General features: G+C 45.3%; 2 protein-coding genes across 5 annotated transcripts in view; both read right to left on the bottom strand.

Moving 5' to 3' along the window:
• The window catches only part of APOOL (apolipoprotein O like), a 400,760-nt gene that overhangs the window by 166,318 nt on the left and 210,888 nt on the right, over window positions 1-23,554 (bottom strand). The window lies entirely within an intron of this gene.
• LOC143822809 (connector enhancer of kinase suppressor of ras 2-like) overlaps window positions 1-23,554 on the bottom strand; it is a 415,535-nt gene that overhangs the window by 130,116 nt on the left and 261,865 nt on the right. For all 4 annotated transcript variants that reach the window (XM_077308411.1, XM_077308412.1, XM_077308413.1 and 1 more), the window contains exons 9-10: window positions 12,024-12,170; window positions 1,176-1,309 (exon numbers count right to left, since the gene is read on the bottom strand). In XM_077308411.1, coding sequence (XP_077164526.1) covers window positions 1,176-1,309; window positions 12,024-12,170 — 281 coding nt within the window. The remainder of the gene's footprint in view (window positions 1-1,175; window positions 1,310-12,023; window positions 12,171-23,554) is intronic.

The following is a 23,554-nucleotide window of genomic DNA, read 5'->3' on the forward strand; positions in this document are numbered from 1 at the left end:
GATCTAGGTTTCCTGTCTCATTTCCAGTGTTGATTTCCCCACGCCCACTTCCCCTCTGCATATCACACCTAATCAATCATGGCTGAAATTGTCATTTCGCACCTGAAATCACTCTCCAAGAAATAAGGACTCACTTTCTAGCTGTACCTGAAGAAGTAAGCAGTAACTCATGAAAGCTCAAACCCTACTACAAATTTAGTCTTTAAGGTGCTACTGGACTCTTTTCTACCAAATTAAATGAATAATTCCTGTTTATGGATGAGAACAGAAATCCCCTGAAGACCAAGAGCTTCATAGTATGTCTGTCAAATCCTGTGTGCATGCCTGCAAGACAGCCTGAGCAGAGGGAGTGCTTAGCCTTGGACCATTCTATGTAGAATTACTTATATTTGTACATGAACATGACATTATGGCCATTACCCATAGGTCCTTTTCTGCATGCTGAAAACCTTTTCTGCACAACAAAGGGTTGTTAAAGATGTATGAGAAAAGCAAAACAGAACTCATAATATTTATACATTTGTGCTGGAGTTTACACAATCTTTGCACAATCATGAAAATCACCATATGACTGTGTAATTTTAATTTTTGGGAAAGATCTCTAGCTCTAGGATTCTTCACATCATGGTCCTTTATCAATCATGCTTTCTAGACATGGATTGCTGGGAATTATTTGGATTAAAATTAAGTATTGGTTTAACGATGCTCTATTGCAGTGGTCCCCAACCTTTTTATCACTGCGGACCGTTCAACACTTGACAATTTTACTGAGGTCCAGTGGGGGAGAGTACTCTTTTGCTGAGGGACGTCACTGCTGCCTGAGCCCCTGCTCTATTTTCTTTCCTGCTGGCACCCCTGACTTCCCGCCACCAGCTGGGGGCACTGCCAGCAGCAGCTGCACAGTGCCATACCGAGGGGGAGCCTCAGCCATGGCGGCTGCCAGAGAGCACCAAAGGTGAGCCGGTGGCAGAGTGGCAGGGCAGCCCCCGAGGCAGCAGCTGGGGAGGAGGACAAGGAGGAGCTGTGGCCCGGTACCGACTGATCCACAGACCGGTCCTGATCTCCGGACCGGGGGTTGGGGACCACTGCTCTATGGAAAGACTGCAAGTGATAGAGTTGTTTTGTCCTAGTCTGGACTCACAAAATCAAGACCCATCATCCCTGGCAAGGTGTACCTTGGGCCGTAGAGTCCTGACATTGGGGAGAGGATGAAAACATCTTGGAGAGTCGAGCTGTCTATTTTGGAGCCCATGCCCATTGTGCTGGTAGGGGTTGTGGAGCTGTTCGTCGGGCTTGTTGGGATCACAGGCTGAAGAGACAGAAGGAAAAAGCAAAAAGTGACACATGTAAGACCATGAGGACCCTGCTCAACTTGTCCAGCAACCTGTTTCTCACTTCAGCCAACCAAGTAATGCCCATAAGCAGGAATAATGGAAATAACCTGCCCTCAAACAGAAGACTCGGGTTCAGAGCAGCATTGTGACTATTAACTTGTAATACAGGGGTAGTCAACCTGTGGTCCTCCAGATGTTCATGGACTACAATTCCCATGAGCCCCTGCCAGCAAACGTTGGCTCATGGGAATTGCAGTCCAGGGACATCTGGAGGACCACAGGTTGACTATCCCTGAGCTAATAGACATGCCCTTCATGATGGTGCCCTCCCTATAACTACCTTCATTCACTGATTTCAAATTCTAGTGTCGGCAGAAAGAGAAATAGTTCTCTGTGCTTGTTTTACATATCAATCCCCAATATTACTTTTTTTCTAAACAAAAAAAATCTACTGTTTTCAAAAGGAATGACCTCTAAATCCTTGTACCTTGTTCTTCTCATCGGAATTGAACACTGTATTCCAAATGGAGGCCACACCATAGATGCATACAGAAAAATCACAATGCAGCCTGTTTTATTTTTTCAGTCCCTTTCCTAATAAACTGGCCATCTCTGTGGTCTGCTTCTGCAGCAATGAAGCAGAAATGTTCATAGCCCCAGCAGATATTGCCAGCTTCTTTGAAGCTTTCTCCTTCTGGATTGGCTGTAATGAGAATTTCTCCCCAAAGAGAGATTGGTGAAGATTTTTCTATTTAACAAACACATTGGAAGCCCAAAGTTATTTAGAAAAAGATGCCAGAAAAGCACACAAACCTCCTCATTAATAACCTTCTGTGCATTAAAAAAAAAAAGTAACAACTATAAATGGCTGGGTTACAGCTCCAACACAGCACAAATAAGGGGCCAAAGTAGATGTAATGGTATCCTTGTGGCTGCCACAAGGCTGCCATATTAAAGCAATTTTAAAACACCGCAAGGGCCAAACTGAGCCAGCAACATGCCTCTCTGTTGCCCACGGCCTTTTTGTGCTGAAAAAGCTGTGGGCTTGTGAGTTGTAGCCATTTCAGTACTTGAAAACATGCAGAGAAGTGAGGGACAATAACACCTCAGCTGGCCATGATGCAGGCCCAAGCAGGCCCAGGCCGATTCAGCATTTTTAGAGGACTAAAAAATGGGCGTGGTGTCCTCAAGGTGGACATGGGATGGCCATCTTGTCCAGCTTGGCCTTATAGCTGAAGATTCAAACACGGTCATCCTAAGCTACCCATATCACGGCAGGAAAGGATCATTGACTGAAACCCAGTTCTCACATTACATTTTCTCCTTGGGCATTGACACTGAAATGCAGTATACACATTCCTCGCAACAAAGCGCGGCCGTGACTTACTGCAGCCGCCATTAATGAAGCGGCGAGGCGGGGCTATGCTGGGACCTCGGGGGGGGGGCCATCCATGGGAGAGTGGCCAGGCCCCGGGGCAGGCAAGGCCAGGCCCTTGTATCAAGGGGGGTGAGCCTCCTAGGGCTGGATCCAGTGCTGGGGCGCATCGCCCAGCTGGCAAGGCTAGGCCAGGCCCTAGGACATCCACACTCTCGAGCAGGCCCCGATGACAGTCGGGGGATGGGGAAGCTGCCAGTTCCAGGGGCCATAGAGACAGCCCCCCCCTCCAGGTTCCAGTGAAGGGATGAAGGAATAGAGGGAATGGTTATTAAATTTGCAGATGATACTAGACTGGGAGGGTTAGCAAACACACCAGAAGACAGAATCAGAATACAAGATGATCTTGACAGGCTAGAAAACTGGGCTAAATTGAATAAAATGAATTTCAATAGTGATAAACGTAAAGTTAATTATTTAGGCAGGAAAAATCAAATGCAAGACTATAGGATGGGTGAGACTTGTCTTGGCTGTCCTATGTGTGAAAAGGATCTGGGGGTCTTAGTAGACCACACACTGAACGGGAAACGGGATTTTGGGCTGTATTAAAAGAAGTATAGGGCGAGGTGATGTTACCACTTTACTCCACTCCTGTAAGACCTCACTTAGAGTACTGTGTTCAGTTTTGGGCACCACAACTTAAGAAAGATGTATTGAAAAAAGAGCTTGTCCAGAGGAGGTCTATGAAGAAGGTTAGCAGTTTGAAGACCAAGTGCTATGAGGAAAGGTTTATTTATTGATTTTATTTATTACATTTGTATACCACCCTCCCCTAAGGCTACGGTTGAGGGAGATTGGTCTGTTTAACCTGGAGAGAAGACGACTAAGAGGTGATATGATCACCATCTTCAAATACTTGAAGGGCTGTCATAAAGAAGATGGAGCAAAGTTGACTTTGTTGCCCCAGAAAGTCGGACCAGAACCAAAGGGTTGAAATAAATCAAAATAGTTTTTGGTTAAACATCTGGAAGAAGTTCCTCAGTGGAACAGGCTTCCTTGGGAGGTGGTGAGCTCTCCTTCTTTGGAAGTTTTTAAGCAGAGGCTAGATAGTTACTTAACAGAAATGCTAATTATATTAAAGGCAGATTCTGAGTGGGTGGGCAGGAAGGGATGTGCTAGTGTTTATCTCTTGTGGCCCTTCTTTGCACAACCAAGAGAATTGCTAATGACCATTATTGGATGATAGATAAATTTCCTTCAGGCCAGGCTGGATTCTTGAGATTTTTGGTTTGTGTGGGAGATCACTTGGGCATGAAACTGGGGTCACTGTGGGTGGGCAGGTAGTTGTGACTTCCTGCATTGTGCAGGGGGTTGGACTAGATGATCCGGGATGTGTCTTCCAACTCTTTGATTCTATGATTCTATGACTCTGACATCAGAAACACAAAGTATATCTCAGCAAAGCTGACAGAAACACAGATATCAGGAGTACGGCAGGTTGAAATATATTCACGTCGATATGTATTTATGTTCTTCTTGGATTCGGAACACGTTGCTTTTACAATTTGCAAATATTAATTTACACCCAAGGTTAGTCAGTGTTTACAGTGTAATGCAATGCAAGCAAGTAAATGTAGTAATCAACCCCTCACATAAATATTCATAACATGATTGAGCGATTGTTTACGTGTTCTTTCTGCAAGCTGAGAAAGGAATTCAGTGGCAGCTCACCTTCACTGCCACAAAAGCCCAGAAAGCATAAGAAACAGAGACGCAGTCAAGTATCTATTTATAAGGGTTCTACCATGAAAGCAAGGTGCTAATATCAAACAATGCCACCAGAGGCGGATGCAGTGAGATTGGCACGAATGCCATCTTTCCTAATTAAAAGCTGACATCAGTGGAATATCACACTGTCACCTGGTAACGTCTTCCTGCTGTTAACACGAAACATTTACAGCACAGCTGAATCACTGATGGGAAATACTGAGTGAGGGCCAAGACCGCTCCTTCCAAATGGTCTCTGAGGCAGCTTTTATTCCAGGACATTTATGTCATAAAAGCCTAGGGCCAGGTCATCTCACCTATGCTCATGGCTCGTTCAGGGAAGTATTATAAAAGCAGACCGGCTCAGGCTAAAGACTCATCTTGTGCAGTGCCCTGTTTCTCCCGCTAGCCAACTAGATGTCCACAGGAAGACCTAAGGTTGCCATGTCCCTCTCAGCAACCAACAGGGAGATGAGGGACTTACCGGCCAGGGGGAAGGCCTACACTGGCATTGCAGCAATGTCACCAACACAGTGATGTGGGCGGTATAGAAATCTAAATAAATAAAAAATGTCACTTCTGGCACACACCAGAAGTCAGGCAATCATGTTGCTGGTGACATGGAAAACTCTGGTTTTGGGGCAAAAAAAATCTTCATTGGATGGTGCATCTCCAACCCAGGCTTCCCACTGCTCTCTGTAAGTCCTCCTGATGGCAGCTGATTGGCTGTGGGGAGTAGCAGATCCCTGGCAGCCCTGGGAAGACCACAAAAGCAAGGCAAGAAGGGCTTCATCCCCACCACTGAAGAAGTGAAAGCATGCTTTAGGATGCTTAGGGCTGATCCTGCGCTGAGCAGGGGGGTTGGGCTAGATGGCCTGCATGGCCCCTTCCAACTCTATGATTCTATGATTCTATGTAAGCAAGTTTATTAAATAGTGATATGGGGTGTGTTTAGTCCATTTAAGCTCTAGGGGGAAACTGTAATATATGGTTTCAACTATTCAGAGCTTCTTAAATATTGATCTTTTTTTTTGTTCCTCCTTCCTGTGTCTCTTTGATGCTGTTGGATTATATCCCAAAGGGAGCACTGGTATCAGCATACCATGATGTGGGGCAGCTGCCAGGGCCAGAGCGTCTGGTGGGGCTCATTACTGCTGACTTACATGACCTTGTCTCACCTACTTGCTTGCAAGCAAGCACTGCAACATCCGTGCTCCCAGGATAGTCAGGGAAAGAGCATGTGGGTGGTGTAGGCATCTGTCAACATGGGCAGGAAAAGGGCGCCTGAGGGAGTCACAGAAAGATGCACAGGCTTGTGGGTTGGTGGGTGCAATTGAAGGCATGAGCAAAGGAAGGTAGGATCTATGGTCACTCTGTGCCCAGAACTGGAACTGGCCCAGTCTGAAGTTCTCTCTGTCACTGGAGTGCCTACCTTTAGTTAATGGAATCTTATTGCTGCAGTAAACTGTATAGAAGGCAAGTCCGTATACGTGGGAATGGTTTGTTTCCCCCGTTCTGCTAATGTTCAGCAGAATGTCTCTGGCCAAAGTCATGGCCAACAACTATTGACACTAGTGGAGCCCAGGGCCATAGCCAGGATGAGGCCACTGGGTACAGGATTTCACCCTGGACTTGTTCTACCACTGATTAAAAACCAGCAGAGAACAGGAATAAATCAGATAACAGGAATAAATGTAAGTTCTGCAACCAACAAGGGGTCCACGGGGTGATCTGAGTATTTGCAGGCTTAGTACGAAGAGGTCTTACTGGGACACAGACATACCAGACAGCAATCTGGAATAAAAACTGGCCACAGATTGTATTGATTACAGACCAAGGAGAATTGGCAAAGCATGGGGGTAGATCCAGGAAATTAAGTGTCCCACCTGCCGGTCATTGAATCTCCCACAGACCTCTTTCTGGCGAAAACTCAGGAGTGACAAATATGATTGGTATCACTAGGGTGGTTGCTGCCAAGTGGTACCATTTGACACCTGGTACCATCCCCAAAGGGGGGGGGGCTCACAGGCTTATTTACTCCAAAAAGGATCCACCCAGATGCACAAAACCAATGACAACTAAGGACAGACAGACAGATACCCCAAAATCCTGAAAAACAGGAAGGTGGGTGGATATTCATTAAAAAATTAACCCAGTACCCAATAAGCACAGTTTAAATTGCCTGTCCAGGCTCTACATCACTGCTTGTGTACAGCCTGCAAAAGGCTTCCTGCATTTGGCAAGGCAGGCCCTCAGATAAAATGGTGCTGGTCAGTGTGGTCCTCCCACCTTCCCCAGGCATTATGCAAAGGCAGGAAAACTTCCTCCAGCCTTCTTCATGCCTTTGCTACAAACAGCTGTGCTGCCCTACCTGGGCACACTCAGGGTAGAGTCCACGTTCTGACACCCTGACACCTAATAACTTGCCAAATACCAAGTTCCAGTCCAGTCTGTGTCTTATTACCAACCAAGCAAGTCTGAGTCCAGAAGGTGAGACGGAAGAATAGCCAAAGCACAAGCCGAGGTCAAGAACCAAAGGCGCCGAGTCAAAAGCCAAGTCCAAATACCAAAAGCCAAAGTCCAGGAGTCGGAACAGGAATCATGAACTAATGGGCAAATGGAAAGAGCTTAGCTGAAGTGAGGGTCAAGGCTGTAACCAAAGTCCGAGGTGCTGGAAGGATCAACATGCAGTTGCACCCACAAGGAAATGCCATCACTGCCCTTCCTTAATGCAACTGCTGGCTGAGATATAAACAGTCACACCTGGGGGCCTCAGGTGTCGCCCATCAAAGTACTTTCACCTGGGCCCATCTGCTTTCACAGTGAGCCATGAAGTCAACACGCTTCTTTGCTCCGGTGAGCTCCCCGGGCTCGACTGGGGTGCTGACGCCATCAAGGGCAGAAAGGGCCCTGGCTGTTCCACCTGATCAGGGCTCAGGACTTGCTGATGGCGCCCCATTGCTCAGACCCTCCTCCTCCACTATATGCTCTGACAGAAGTGGCAGCAATGGAGCTGACAGTGCAGCTCTAGGCGGGGGGTGGAGTTAGTGGAGCAGGTGTAGGCGAGTCCTCCGGTGGCTCTTGTAGTTGCAGTGGTGCAGGTGCGGGCATGACACCAGCCATTTTGAGAGAAGTCTCAGTTGTACATAAGAATGTACAGGTGGGGGGGGGAGGAGCTAAAATGGTTCATCCTCCCATGCCGTGGTCCCAAACAGAAAAGAGCCAGCGTGCATCTGGGAAGTACAAAACTCCCATGGCATGCATGAGACAAAGTCCATGTGGTGTTCCTCAACTATCCCAAGGACAGTGTGATGCACAGATGGAGCCTCAATTTCTTCTCCACTCCGACACTGCAGTGCTTGAGAGTTCTGATTTTATTGCTTCTTTCTAACACTGTTGTATAATACCAGATGGTAGGAAGAGAAAGGCTGGGAAAGAATGAGGCACCCTGCAGGGGCCGCGGGTAATGCTGGCTGCAGGTAGCATTCGTTGGCTGAAACCGTCTCCCGAAGACAGCCCTGTTGTCAGCCATTTAAATCAATCCCACATGCCCGGGAACGCATACAGCAATGAAATGCTAAAATTTATGATGAGTGACGATGCTAAGAAAGATCCTACGTATGCCCTCGCTCACTCATTTAGCTATCACAAGAGTGATGACAAGGGGATGATCAGTCATCCAGTGGAGAGCATTAAGGTATTCAGCGCTGCAAGAGCTTTTTGGCATGGCTGGAAAAATTTGTAGCCACGCTTTGGGTCTTCCTTCCAGGTGCCTTAACAGAGAAGAGCGGCTTACCCTGGCAGCACTTGGGACAGTCTGTTCAGGAGGTGGCTGTGCAGCATGAAAAGAAAAACCCTGAGAGCAACACTGGCCAGCTGGGTCTCTTTTTGCAACATCCCTTGGGGGGAAATCAGGTAACTAAAATCAGAATTGTGACCACCGCCGCTATATGTTGTATGTAACTTTTGTTGATGTTAATTGGGGGTTTTATGGGGATTTTATTGTGTTTTAACTATTTATGTTGTAAACCGCCCTGAGACCTATTGGAGAAGGGCGGTCTAACAATTAAATAATAATAATAATAATAATAATAATAATAATAATAATAATAATAATAATAATAATAATAATAATAATAATAATAATAATAATAATAATAATCCCGATTAAAGAGAGGCAGGGAGAGAAACGGTTGGTTTCTGGAACCCTTCTGATAGCAACCCAAAAAGTTTTAGGCTTGTGTAGAAAGCACACTTGCAACCCCTGCAGGCAGTTCATGTTAAGAGTGTTTCACATTCATAAGCCATGCTATCAGTGCTGAAAATATTTCGTGAGCATTCTCAGGTCGCAGTCCCTGAATTTGCCCTGTAAGGCAAGGCAGTAGTATCTGCAGTAAGGGGACTGAGCTTGGAGAGTTGCCAGAGGCCCACCTAGTGAGTATGTGACCAACGTAGCGCTGGAAGCAGAGACCTCCTACTCCACAGCTCATTCTTCCAGGGGTAGTCAAACTGCGGCCCTCCAGATGTCCGTGGACTACAATTCCCAGGAGTCCCTGCCAGCATTCGCTGGCAGGGGCTCCTGGGAATTGTAGTCCACGAACATCTGGAGGGCCGCAGTTTGACTACCCTAGCCTCTCCATTGTCCCAGTTCACAATGAAGCAATAAGTATATGGGATGCGAGGGGCAACAACACCCTTGGGACCAAGGTGGCGGTCCTGTTAATATAAGCCAATATGGCAGTTGCTGGGGGTGGCCTCTTCTCTCACACACTCCCTACAACAGACTTCAGTGCTACTCCACACACACAATCATCCTAGATAGCCAGGTCAGTGGTTCTCCACCTTCCTAATGCCACAACCCTTTAATACAGTTCCTCATGTTGTTGTGACCCCCCCAACCATAGAATTATGCAAGTGTTCTTTCACAGAAATTAAACCGAAACTGGCCAATGGTGTAGAAATCCATTGTTCATAAATTGGTTTCTTTCTGGGGTTTCTCAGTTCAGTTCTGCCTCTTGTCCCACCATGCCGATCTCGCTCTTTTCCGCTGCTCCAGACAGACGAACGCTGTCCCTTGATCTACACTGCAAGGATGTTGTGTGGATGGCACCCCTCCCCCGGCTGAGCTGCTTGCCTTGCTGCGACCCATTGTATATGGCACTGGTCAGACCACACCTGGAGTACTGTGTGCAGTTCTGGAGGCCTCACTTCAAGAAGGACGTAGATAAAATTGAAAGGGTACAGAGGAGAGCGACGAGGATGATCTGGGGCCAAGGGACCAAGCCCTATGAAGATAGGTTGAAGGACTTGGGAATGCTCAGCCTGGAGAAAAGGAGGTTGAGCGGGGACATGATAACCCTCCTTAAGTATTTGAAAGGTTGTCATTTTTGAGGAGGGCAGGATGCTGTTCCCATTGGCTGCAGAGGAAAGCACCCACAGTAATGGGTTTAAACTTCAAGTACAACGATATAGGCTAGATATCAGGAAAACGTTTTTCACAGTCAGAGTAGTTCAGCAGTGGAATAGGCTGCCTAAGGAGGTGGTGAGCTCCCCCTCACTGGCAGTCTTCAAGCAAAGGTTGGATACCCACTTTTCTTGGATGCTTTAGGATGCTTAGGGCTGATCCTGCGTTGAGGAGGGAATTGGACTAGATGACCTGTATGGCCTCTTCCAACTCTATGATTCTATGATTCTATGATCCCTGTGAAAGGGTCATTTGACCCCCCCCAAAGGGGTCCCAATCCTCAGGTTGAGAACCAGACTGTCAGGAGAGCGAATAACTCAGATCTCTTTCTAGACATGAGGAATCCCTGGAGGACAGTGGAGAGAAGGCAGCATGGTATAGCCCAATCTCAACAGGTTTCAGAAACTGAGACGGGTCAATACTTGGACGGGACGCTGCCAAGGAAAACATTTTTGCTTCTTACTAGCTGGGGTTGGCTGTAAGTCAGTTGCAATTTGCTGACACTGACGCATGTATGTAATGTAGGAGTGCTTGTACCATACAATGCGTGGTCTGTCTAGAATTCAGGGGTAGTCAAACTGCGGCCCTCCAGATGTCCATGGACTACAATTCCCAGGAGCCCCTGCTAGCATTCGCTGCCAGGGGCTTGTGGGAATTGTAGTCCATGGACATCTGGAGGGCCGCAATTTGACTACCCCTGGTCTAGATAAAAAAACATTGTGCTCCCTTCATAGGAAAAATAAACCTCGTGCTAGATTGGGCTATAATAAGCAAACACTCAGTCACAAGAGCTAAAAGCCCCAGTTGTGTAGGTAGGGGGAGATCATGGGGCTTCTGCATTTTTAAAATCACCTGAAAAGCATAACAAACTCAGTAGGCAGGCAGGCAGGCTGACCCACTTCTTTGTTTTCCTGCTGACAAACGAATCATGCTTATCCTCAAGACCAAGCATCCTTCAGCCTCAAAATCGTGAAAGCTGGCAGGCTGAGGTATCCAAAACGGGTTCCAAATTTCCTCTTGAAAAGCATGCGTGAGAGAAGACAGACAGAGAAGGCACAGCAACAGTCTGATGGAACTTAAGCGTGATTTGGCTTGACAGCCCAGGCTTTGCCCGAGAGAGCCGGCGAATGAGTAGCAGTTGGCTGAGGGCAGCTGGTATACGACATGGCGTTTATAATTGCGTTCTCCCTCCGCTTGGAATCCCAGTAATAAAAAAGATATGAAGGGAAAGTCATTAGATTGATGTCTTCTTCTCTCCACGGAACGATTTGTGGAAAATGCATAGCACTAAATTTGCAGGGCAACATTGAGTCGGGCTGGAGATGCACAGGCAGCAAGATGTAGAGGAGGATGAGAGGGCAGGAGGTGGAGGTGGGGCTATCAAGGTAAGATGTCACTTGGGATGGCTTCCCCCTCAAACAACTTACCATGAAAAAGGAAACTGGCTGACTAGCAAGAACAGTTCTGGTCCAGCCCTTCGCCTGGCTCAGTGACAGAGAATCTGGATAGCACACAAAAGTTCCCAGGTTCAATCCCTGGCATCTCCAGTTATAAAGATCAGAAGGCTCCACCTACCTCATAGGGGAAAGGAAAGTTGTGGGGAAAGGAAAGGAAGGCAACTGTAAACTGCTTTGAGACTCCTTCAGGTAGTGAAAAGTGTGGTATAAAAAACAACTCTTCTTCTTCCTAAGGAAAAAAAATTACAGCACTCTGGCTATTTTGTAGGTAGGTCTCAAAAATGATGCTTGGTAGGAGAATACGGGTGTGGCAGGAATGTTGCAGAAGGTAGTAGCTAAGGCTTGAAGTGGGGGAGAATCGGAAACTAACAACAATTCTGAGCAATTGGTCTTTTGTACTAGGGCCTAGTCTGCACACACAGGATAATGCACTTTCAATGTACTTAGGCAGCTGAATTTTTCTGTGCAGAACAGGAAAATCTACTTTGAAAGTGCATTGAAAGTGCATTATCTATTGTGTGCAGACTAGGCCCTGGTATGGCTGGGTATGGCTATTCTTGCCACTGGCGAACCTATCTACCCTTTTAGATTTGGCCTTTGCAATCCCAGAGTAGCATTCTTCCTACCTGCAGGGCAAGAGGTTTCCACCGCACGTTCTTCAGAAGAGCAGGAGCAGACACCAGGGTGTTCTGAGGCCGTTTTTTCAGAGTTAGGATGACTCCATTGGGGTCTTCACGCAATGCATTGACCAGGTTCTTCAGCTGCCAGCCAACCTGAAGAGAAACAGAATGTTGGCAATATTTTCTTTAAGATCACTGGATTTATGAACAGATTCAAATGGGTAGCCGTGTTGGTCCAAAGTAGCACAATATAATCAGAGTCAAGAAGCACCTTTAAGACCAACCAAGATTGATTCACGCCTTGAATAAATCTTTGTTGGTCTTAAAGGTCCTACTGGACTCTGATTTTATTGGAGTTATGAACGTTAATTATGGATTTCCGTGTGCCGGGCGTGATGTTTTATTATTTATATACAGAATATTTCTATGCTGGCTCTTCGGAGTCTAGCTCAACATTGTCGACAATCAAAAACCACAGTATTAAAAAGCAGCTGAAAACATTAGGCAGAAGCAGCAGAAAACTGTCCATAGAAAACATTAAAAAGTTGAGAGGATAAAACCACTAATTAAAAGCTTGCTGTTTTGATCTGGCACCTAAAGGATGGCAAAGTAGGCAGACATGCCTCAGAAGGGGAGGGCATTTCAAAAAGGATGCCTCGGAAGGGCACGCCTGAGAAGGGGGGGGGACATATCAAATCTCCTGCCATCAGTCACCACCCAGCTAAACTCTGAAGGGGGGGGGCACAGAAAGGAGCACTTAAGAGGCAGATCTTAACCCGTAGGCTGAATAGTATGGAAGGAGACAGATACTGTGCCCAACATTGTCAACCTCCAGGTGGGGCCTAGAGATCTCCCAGAATTTACAACGAACCTCTAGATCGGTGGTCCCCAACCACTGGGCCGTGGCCCGGTGCCGAGCAGCGAAGGCCCTGGCACTGGGCCGCGGCTCCCTCTCCCCGCCCCCCCCCCCCCACAGTAAGAAACTTACCAGGCTGCAAGCTTGCGGCCAGGCAAGCTTCTTACTGTGGGAGGGGGAAGCAGGGCCACGCACGCGCATTGTGCATGCGTGGCAAAAAATGCGCATGTGCGGCACTTTTGAGCATGCATGAAAGTGGCACGCATGCGCGTTTTCTGCCGCACATGGCGCATGTGCAGCCAGGCAATCGCTCTCCTTTCTCCCGCTGGTCCCCAGTCTCAAAAAGATTGGGGACCACTACTCTAGATGCCAGACATCAGTTCCACTGGAGACCATGGCTGCATTGGAGAACAGAGACTATGGCATTGTATCCCACGTTCCCCAAGCTCTACATTCAAGATTTCCAGGCAATTCCCAATTCAGAACTAGCATCCTACCCTGTCCCCAAACCATTTAGGGCCTTAAAATTAGAACTAGTACTTTGAACTACTCCTGGAAACAAATAGGGAGCCTGGGCATACATTATCAACATGCGTCCATTATGAGTTTATATAGCTGTTGTAATTCTCATGCAGAATTGTTGTTAGACTGTCAGACAAAACCATTCCAGGGGTAGTCAAATTGTGGCCCTCCAGATGTCCATGGACTACAATTCCCAGGAGCCCCTACCAGCATTCGCTGGCAGGGGCTCCTGGGAATTGTAGTCCATGGACATCTGGAGAGCCGCAGTTTGACTACCCCTGTGTTAGACAATGTTCTTGCAAGGTATTTTAGAAGTAGATTTTCCTGTTTTGCACAGGAAAATTCAGTTGCGAAAACACATTGAAAGTGCATTATCCAACACGTGCAGAGAACCGTGCATACTCAGATTCAAATTCCCCACTAGCTCACGAATTTCCAAAAGTAATTTGCGGCCATTTGTTCTCTTTCAGTCCTGTTTTCTACACAGGGGGAAATAGAATGGGAAGCACCAAAGATGCCCAGGGCTCCCTCAAGCAAGAGCAGGATAAAAAATGTGGTATAAATTATTCTTCACACACACACACACACAAAATACAAACTCCGGAATTTCTTTTGCATACTTTGCTATTTTTTTCTTCAGCAGAAAAGGAAATAAATACTGGTTGATTTTTTTTAAGGCAGTACACAGAGAAAATATCCATCTCACAGCAAAAAGCACACAAAGAAGATTGTTTAAGACAGTGATGTACAGCTCTAATTTTTATACCCTCTAAACAAACTGAATTATTGCTTTTAATTATCTTTTCCACTAAAGCATCAGTGTTTTTCACTAGAGGATTAAAGAACAGCAGTTTCGGAATAATTACAAAATGAATCCGGGCTGTTGTAATGGAACCTGTTACTTTTTTTTTTAAGTGTGGGGGATGTAAACAGGAGGGGGGCAGAGGAGATTGTGCAACAATGCTAGTGCAATTTCTTCAAGGTGTTTAATTAAGAATAAAACACCATATATTTGACTTAGCAAAAACTCCACAGAGGAGAACTAAGTTCTTAAGTTATTACAAGCTATAACCACCATCTGAAATGAAAGCATCAGTCAAGGAATGCATGAGGGCCATGCGCTCCCCTCTCTCCTCGAGAAACTGTTTAGAGGTACTCCGTGCCAAAAATTTGCCCCCATTCATTTTGCCAGAATGGAGTAAGAGCTACATTCCTCCACTCTCATGAATAAACACTTCATTATTTTACACAATGCAATGCTTAAACCACTGTTAAATATTCTGTGGCCTGAACATATCAACAGCTCAACTGGGGCAGTTTGGCCATCCTCGTAATTTTGGATCTGCCGGCCGCATTTGATGTGGTCGTCCTTGAGCTGTTGGCCCACCGCCTCGCTGTGACCGGCATTAGGGGGACCACGCTAAAATGGCTGATCTCCTTTCTGATGTTTTGGTCAGGGATCCCACCCTACCCAAGCATCCCGGGATTATAATTATAATTTACAATCTGATTAACATTCTGGCTGGATTCCACAGAGTTGGGTTGGGGAGATAATTGTTCCGCCATCTTGCTTGTAAGATACTATGTGCAATGTACTGTTGTTTTAATGGGTTTTTATGGGACATTGTTTTATATATTGTTTTAATTGTATGCTGCCTCAAGGTGACAACATTTGTGAAAGGTGGTATACAAATCTAAAAATAACAACAACAATAATGTGCATAAAAGAGAAAAGGTTCTTTCCGATATTAATACAGATTTGAAGACTGGGAATGCATCAACAGTGGTTCTCAATTGGAGCTGGGCCTTGGCAAAAATAACATTAGCAACCTTCAATGGGTGTGAATGTGTCCCCTCTAGGAGCTGGTCTCCTGACAGCTCTGCGTTCTTGCGTGAGAGTGTAGAGAAAGTGACTGCTGTGATGAAAAGAGCAGGAAGAGAGCGTGTGCAAATATGTAGGAGCAGTTTGCAGGAAACTGAGGCAGACAAAGGAACTGTGAATTGACTGATGCACCTTCGATAGAACCCAAACAGTTCCGCAGGGCCTGCAAAAGGGAGCTCCTCCACCAGGCATTGGGTTGAGGTTGACCTGGACCATTGCTTCCAATTGGCCCTCAGGTCCCCCCGCCTCCTATTATGACCGCCACTAACCTGCCTAACGGACTGGGTCCCAGTAAGAGTTGAGCTGAGGATCCTTTGCAGTTCTATCTTATTATTGCTGCTATTATCATGTTGGAGTTATTATTGCTGTATTGTTACTGCTGTTGCCACATGTGTTTCCTTATGTTATCTGTACCTGTTTCCTGTTCCCTGTAAACTGCCCTGAGCCTTCGGGGGAGGGCGGTATATAAATCAATCAATCAATCAATCAATCAATAGATGGAGCATGGGAGAGGAGTAGCTGATGTGGGGTAACAGATTTGGGAACGCTGGCAGGGGCTTATGGGAATTATAGTCCATGGACATCTGGAGGGCCGCAGTTTGACTTAATAAGTCCGCCTTTACTAACAATCTGCTTAGCGCTCTGGACTAAGGCCTAGGGAACTCAAGATCAAACCCTCGGTGACATTCAGTTTTCTGAATGCCCTTGGGACTAGAGATGGGCACGAACCAACCCACAGGTCTCCGTGAACCCATGAAATGCAGTACTTCGTGGCTCGTGGACCGGGCTTGTATGGCCACACCCCCAACAACTGCACACGACCACATATGGGTATTAACCCTCTACGTGCATTTGTGGGCTTTTTCAGAGACACGATCTCCTCCCTCAGTGCACGTACACTGAGCATGTGAAGCGTGCAAAAATCTCTCTTCCGGCTTGGGGGGGGGATTGTCTTTTGGTTTCTGTGGCTACTTCAATGATTACTTGTTTAACTTGACTGACATCCTCATTATCCAAGAGTACTGTTCCCCTTGTTTTTAATGAGAATGTATCGCGTTCTTTTGCTCTCCATGGGACTGGGTGGCGGTGGGGGGGGGGAGGGAGAGAGAGAGAGAGAGAGAGAGAGAGAGAGAGAGGCACATTGCTATTTGGAGGAAATAATTTTGTGGGAAAGCTAGAATGATTCTAGAGCGAAGGAGGACCTTTAGTCTTACTTGTGGCTTTTTGGCTGCTCATTTCTGGCAAGCATTCAAAGCCCCCCCCCCCCCTTTGGTGCCCAATTGGCTTTTAATCGGAGCCTTGCTGTGCCGGTGGCACTGGCTATGCTTCCACCAGCTGCAGGCAGAGATCTTTTATTTTCTGTCTTTGAAGTATTCGTGGTGTTCTTTAAGGGTTTTTCCTTTTAAACCTCTTCTGGCTTAACTCTCCTAATTTTTTCTCTTAGAGTGGGGCAAAGGGTCCCCCACAACTCCAGCTTTCTACTTTTCTTTGGAAAAACACTTTATTTCAGGTTTTTCCTTCACTTGGGGTGTAAGTCTGTGTACAGGGAGGGGGGGGGGACCCGCCTGTGGTTTCACCCATTGCATTGCATCTACTCTGCGTGCTGCACAAGACCATGAATAAATCCTCATCCCCACCCCCCAAACACTCTGACAGGTTGGGTCTTCCTGAGTAGTCTCCCTTTAAAAACATTAATGGCGGTGGCCCTGCCTTTGGAGGACACGGATTCCACAGTCCTCCTTCCTTTCTACCTGCAGGCTCATTGCCCCTTTTGATATTCTGTAGTCTGACAGCAAATCCAGTCATAGGTGTCAAGGGGTAATTTGGGAGGCATTTGGGAGAGGATCTTGTTTGCCAATTTCCCCTCCCTTCCAGTAATATCAGGGCTCTATCAGCCTCATCTACCTCACAGGGTGTCTGTGGTGAGGAGAGGAAGGGAAGGCGATTGGAAGCCACTTTGAGAATCCTGATAGAGCTGTTCTGACTGAGCAGTAATATCAGGGCTCTCTCAACCTCATCTACCTCACAGGGTGTCTGTGGTGGGGAGAGGAAGGGAAGGCGATTGGAAGCCACTTTAAGATTCCTGGTAGAGCTGTTCTGACTGAGCAGTGATATCAGGGCTCTCTCAGCCTCCCCTCCCTCACAGGGTGTTTGTTGTGGGGAGAGGAAGGGAAGGCGATTGGAAGCCACTTTGAGACTCCTTCAGGTAGAGAAAAGCAGCATATAAGAACCAAATCTTCTTCTTCTTCAGTAATATCAGGGCTCTCTGAGCCTCACCTCCCTCACAGGGTGTCTGTGGTAGGGAGAGGAAAGGGAAGGTGACTGTAAGCTGCTCTGAGACTCCTTTGGGTAGAGAAAAGCAGTATATAAGAACCAACTCTTCTTCTCCTTCTCCTTCATGGCTAAATGGAACAGTCATGTCTGTTTATGGTACCGGTGGTGGGGAGAGGAGAGAAGGACTCAGGTTCTGTGCCCAACTTGAAGGTTTTCCAGGGTGTCTGGCTGGTGTCACGAGCCACAGTAACCAGCTGTGTGAAACAGGATTAGAAGGACCATGCTTCGCCCACTCCACTCCTAAGGCTATTCTTACGATTCATGAGGGAAAAGAAAAATCTCCCTATGTTACCTAAACGGTATGCCTGTTTTATGGTGTCATTACTGATAAGAGACAGCATGCCCTGCAGTACCCATTTGAACCATTTGAAATTCAGCCTTTTCTGAGCATCTCTTCCTGAATCTCAAATTAATAGTAATTTAAAGACTGAAGCAGACATCTACAAATTCTATTCCTCCTTCAGGCATGAATGGGGTGATTATAACCCCCTCCCCAATTAAAAACAACAACAACAATCCTTAGAGAATGTGCTTGGGTAGAAATTAATACTAGCTTGGTTTCTAAGTCTGTCTTTCCTGTCTTCATTTAAACTGGGTATCAACAATGTCTAATTTTCTTTCTATTTCATCATGCCTTGCAGTGTAAAAGCTGGGCGTGAATGTTAGAAATCCGGGTGCCTTGCAGATTTCAGGGTCCAGGAGGATGCTAAATAATTAATGTCCTGAAGATAAATTGCTCTAAGGAGAAACCTTAATGAGAGAACCATTAAAATACTAAGAACATGCAATTGACTGCAGCTTGCCCTGAATGGCAGCAGAGGAGGCTGGAAAGCTCTTAGGACATTATGGATGGCATTGCGGAGATGACAGCTGAGCAAGAATAGAAAGGTGACATCATCGTGGACTGGGATACTTAAAGAACAACAAGTGGACAGGCTTATTCCTGACACCTCCATCACTTGTCACAAGAAGCTAACATTACTTCTTGGGGCTCCTTAGAAAGGCTTCCATAGAATCCTAGAATCATGGAGTTGGAAGGGGCCACACAGGCCATCTAGTCCAACCCCCTGCTCAATACAGGATCAGCCCTAAGCATCCTAAAGCATCCAAGAAAAGTGTGTATCCAACCTTTGCTTGAAGACTGCCAGTGAGGGGGAGCTCACCACCTCCTTAGGCAGCCTATTCCACTGCTGAACTACTCTGACTGTGAAAATTTTTTCCTGATATCTACCCTATATCGTTGTACTTGAAGTTTAAACCCATTACTGCCTGTCCTCTCCTCTGCAGCCAACAGAAACAGCATCCTGCCCTCCTCCAAGTGACAACCTTTCAAATACTTAAAGAGGGCTATCATGTCCCCTCTCAACCTCCTTTTCTCCAGGCTGAACATTCCCAAGTCCCTCAACCTATCTTCATAGGGCTTGGTCCCTTGGCCCCAGATCATCTTCGTTGCTCTCCTCTGTACCCTTTCAATTTTATCTACGTCTTTCTTGAAGTGAGGCCTCCAGAACTGCACACAGTACTCCAGGTGTGGTCTGACCAGTGCCGTATACAATGGGACTATGACATCTTGTGATTTTGATGTGATGCCCCTGTTGATACAGCCCAAAATGGCATTTGCCTTTTTTACCGCTGTATCACACTGCCTGCTCATATTTAGCTTACAATCCACAAGTACCCCAAGGTCTCGTTCACACACAGTGCTACCTAGAAGCATATCCCCCATCCAGTAGGCATGCTTTTCATTTTTCTGATCTAGATGCAGAACTTTACACATAAATGGAAAGACTGACTTGTCTTAGAAGTGGAGAATTTCCCTGTGGGATTGTGAACCCACAGGTTTGCCTTCTTTAAACTGTGTTTAAGGGTGTCACATTTGACATAGGGATTAGGAATTCTTGCCCATTTTATTTCTTTTTCCTCTATATTTTTGTCAACTGTTTTTGTTCTCCACTTTTTGGTATTGGTTTAATATTGTCTAGTCAAGTTGTATGGCATTTAAATGCACGGTACATGTTTTTCATGTGTGGCATTTACACATATAATGCTGAGTTAAAGGTAAAAGTAAAGGTATCCCCTGTGCAAGCACCGGGTCATGTCTGACCCTTGGGGTGATGCCCTCTAGCATTTTCATGGCAGACTCAATACGGGGTGGTTTGCCAGTGCCTTCCCCGGTCATTACCGTTTACCCCCTAGCAAGCTGGGTACTCATTTTACCGACCTCAGAAGGATGCAAGGCTGAGTCAACCTTGAGCCGGCTGCTGGGATCGAACTCCCAGCCTCATGGACAGACAGCTTCAGACAGCCTTACCACTCTGCGCCACAAGAGGCTCTCATGCTGAGCTGCTGAAGCTTAAATGAAGTTGAATAATGCATACGTATGATGGGATAAATTAATGCATGAGGGGACAGAAAACGGTGCAGAAATAAAGTATCATGAGTTCAATTTGCACAAAGAAGAAACAAAATTGAAATGAAGGCTTGGAGGCTGAAACAAGAGTTGAGTAACTGAACCTATCTCTAATCTGAGCTGCTGCTGCATCCTGAAAAGGAAATAAGTCTCTCTCCCTTTAGCGGTAAAGGAAATCCCCCCCACACACACACACACATACATGTAAGCATGCTGGGAGGCCACACCCTTTAAGTCTTGCCACACAATATAATTTCTTCAGGCACAAGTTTTAGCTAAGTATCTGGCTAATTTACTAATTTCCAAATATAGGGAAGTTTTTAATCTGGTCTGATTTAATGTTCTGTGATAACATGGTGTGACACACCAGGAAAGTCCATGCAGTTCTGCAACAGGGGAAATTGAAATGGTCGAGTGTGTTTTATTGTATCGATGGCAACCTTACATACGCTTTCTTACTCATATGCTCCAAAACACCCCCCCCCACCAACACAAAAACACTGATAGATCTGAGGTATTGCATAGTTCCTTTCTTCTCTAGAATCATGACCTCTGGATTACAGATAGTCACTAGATTTTGTGCAGCTGCCAAAATCTACCATTTTACCATACTAAACCAATGGATTAGACAGCTGTTTTAATATCATCTAGATATCAATTTTCTATTTCAATATTTTGATATTGTTTTGTATTATATGCTGGGGAGACCAGATGAGAAGAGCCTAGAAGTGAGTAGATGATATCCGAAGAAGTCCCTAGTCAATAACTGGTCACAGACGATGGATATGAATGAAGTAAAGGAAAATATAATCAGTGTCCAGTAGCAGCTTTAAGACCAACAAAGATTTATTCAAGGCATGAGCTTTCGAGTGTAATACTCTTCCTCAGACTATGAATTACCATCATGACAGTAGGAATATAAAGCAAAAATTAATTAATTCTATAGGAAAGTCTTTGCCACACGTCTCTATCAATGACTGCTTCTTTTAGTTGGTTCATGGTCATTCCTGTATCGGCTTTGATCGTGTCGAGCCAGCAGATTATATATCAACCTCCATGAGAACTCTGTAACAAACTTAACAGCTGCCATTTTCCAGCATAAACCAAAGGGAGGCACCAGCATGAAATTACTATTTTGGAGTTCATAGGCACATTGAACACTAACAGCACGTGGCAGTGTTTAGTTCACTAAAATAAGTGAAGGTACCTCTTCAGGGGTTCACTGATTATCTTGTTCCACCACCTCATTATTTTGGCTATATCTTGTTTGCACTTCTGCTCTGCTACAGTTTGGCCACTCCTGCTCTATAGCTACCAAGACCTGGCTAGACTAGCCTGGACAATCCAGATCAGTTATCAGAGAATCAACCTCAATGAATACATGCCCAGGCTTGCTCTGTAAGACTAGTAAGAAAGTATTTGTGATAAAAAATGCATCCTATTTTAATGCAATGAAAATGGTCTGAATTCATCAGAAGAGCAGAGCAAGGAAACAGCTGCAATTTCACTGCCAAACAACATGAAACAGATATGTTAATGAGGAGTAAAAGTAGCCAGTTAGGAAAGAGAATGCATTCTCTTTGAAACTGTCCTAAGTATCTCAATTTACGATTAGTGCATTTCCCCTACAGTTGATGGTGATTTAATTAGCAAAGCTGCTTTTGGACTCTATTGAACAGAAGGCTTTGATATTTCTGCAGACTGTTCCTACCTACTGAATTTAGCATTTATGCATCTAATTAGAAATTTATGTATTGAATGATACCTTAATTAAAAAGGGCAGAACTATTGGGAAGCAAATTTAAAAGTCACTTGGTCAACACTAAATACTCAACCAGAAATTCCTGGATATCTGGGGGCTGGAGCCTGGAGAAGGGGTTATAGTTTGATAAGATTCTACCAATCAATGTAGACATTTTCTCCAGAGCAACTGATCTCTGTTGTCAGGAGATCACCTGAAGGGTGGCCATGCTAACAATAATTTAGTTTGAACGCAGCAGTGTGCATCTCATTCTGGTGTGATCCAAATGCCTTTTAATAATCCTTTTGTAGCCCTACATGCTTTCAATTGATATTTTCTTATTGTTTGGCTTTCTAGCCCTTGGACCTCACAGGACTTTGGAAATGTTACAATCCAATAAATACATTATAGTGCTCAACAGAAATCAGCCTAAATATAATAGTAATTTACAAACTGTTTAGAAGTTCGACTTGGTTCTCCCAGAATCAAAGTGGGGCAGGATGAGGAAAGAAAGTATGGGGAAGGAGAAAGAAAGATAATAACTAAGAGAGAGCCAAAAAAATTTAACATTTGGAGGCTAGAAGTCTAAATTTGCAATAGTGTAGGGAGCGAAGTCAACGGAAAGCAGAAAGAAGAATTCTGACTAGAGAAGAAGGGAAAATAAACTCCAGATAGCGTTACCATCCTTTGCGAGCTGGAGATCTCCTGGAATTACAACTGATCAGCTCCCCTGAAAAAAAGGGCTTCTTTTTTTTTGAGGGGGGCGGACTCCATTGATTCCCCAAACCCTACTCTCCCCAGGTTCCACCCCCAAAGTCAAATTTTATTTATGGTCATTCAGACCAAAGTTCAAATACACAATCAAAATATCAAATGAATACAACAAGAAATAATTGAATACAAAAAACTGTTTAAGATCAAAAATATAAAACATGTCAGGGTTAAAACTCATCATGGAAACAGCATTGGGTCAGCAATGAGTCAGTATGTGATTCAGATAAAGAGGGCTTACATAAATACTACTCAATTTAATAAGAGAGGATCGAAGAAGGAAGAGAAGGGAGATAAAATCCAAGAGCAACAGAAGTTGAGAGAAATTAAGGCCTTCTCCTTTAAGGCAAGCTTGTCACATGAGCAGTTTTGGCCAATCAGAGCTTCTCTACCACGGAAGAGAGCCCAGATTCAAAACACTGTGCTTTCTCTAATCTGAATCTTGAGATATTGAGCATTAAAAGCACTCTAAGACATCACACAATAAAGGTAGGGTCACTCTGGATCAATCCTTGCTGCAGAAGGAAAATTTAAATCATCCCAAATCAAAACGAAAATCGCATTCTGTGTAGACAGCAGGGACTGAATCAACCTGCGATTGGAATAAAAGCTCCGTGTAGTTTACACCTAGGACAGCTGTGGGCAGTGCTGAGTATCTGGCCTGAGAAAAGCTTTAGTTACCTCAACAGAAATCTACGCAGGAAATTAAAGCTTGAAATTAAAGACAAGTGTTAAAGTAAAAGCCAAACATCAATAACCCAATCAGAATAGGGAGTCTAGCAGTAATAAGGCTCACAAGAGAAAGCTCCTTTCTCCAAAAGTCAACATCAACCAAATGATGTCCAGCCCCTGCCTAAAACATCAAAGGTTCAGCATCAGGGAAAATCCATGGAGAGGAAATTCCAAACCGAGTCCCCACCAAAAAAAGACTGACACCAACCTTAACTTTGAAAGTAGGGGACACAGACAAGACTTGTACAGGTTTCTATGGGAACCAGTAATGTCCCATATCTAGACTCAA

Source organism: Paroedura picta, chromosome 13 (genome assembly GCF_049243985.1).
Source record: "Paroedura picta isolate Pp20150507F chromosome 13, Ppicta_v3.0, whole genome shotgun sequence".
In the NCBI taxonomy this organism is placed as follows: domain Eukaryota; kingdom Metazoa; phylum Chordata; class Lepidosauria; order Squamata; family Gekkonidae; genus Paroedura; species Paroedura picta.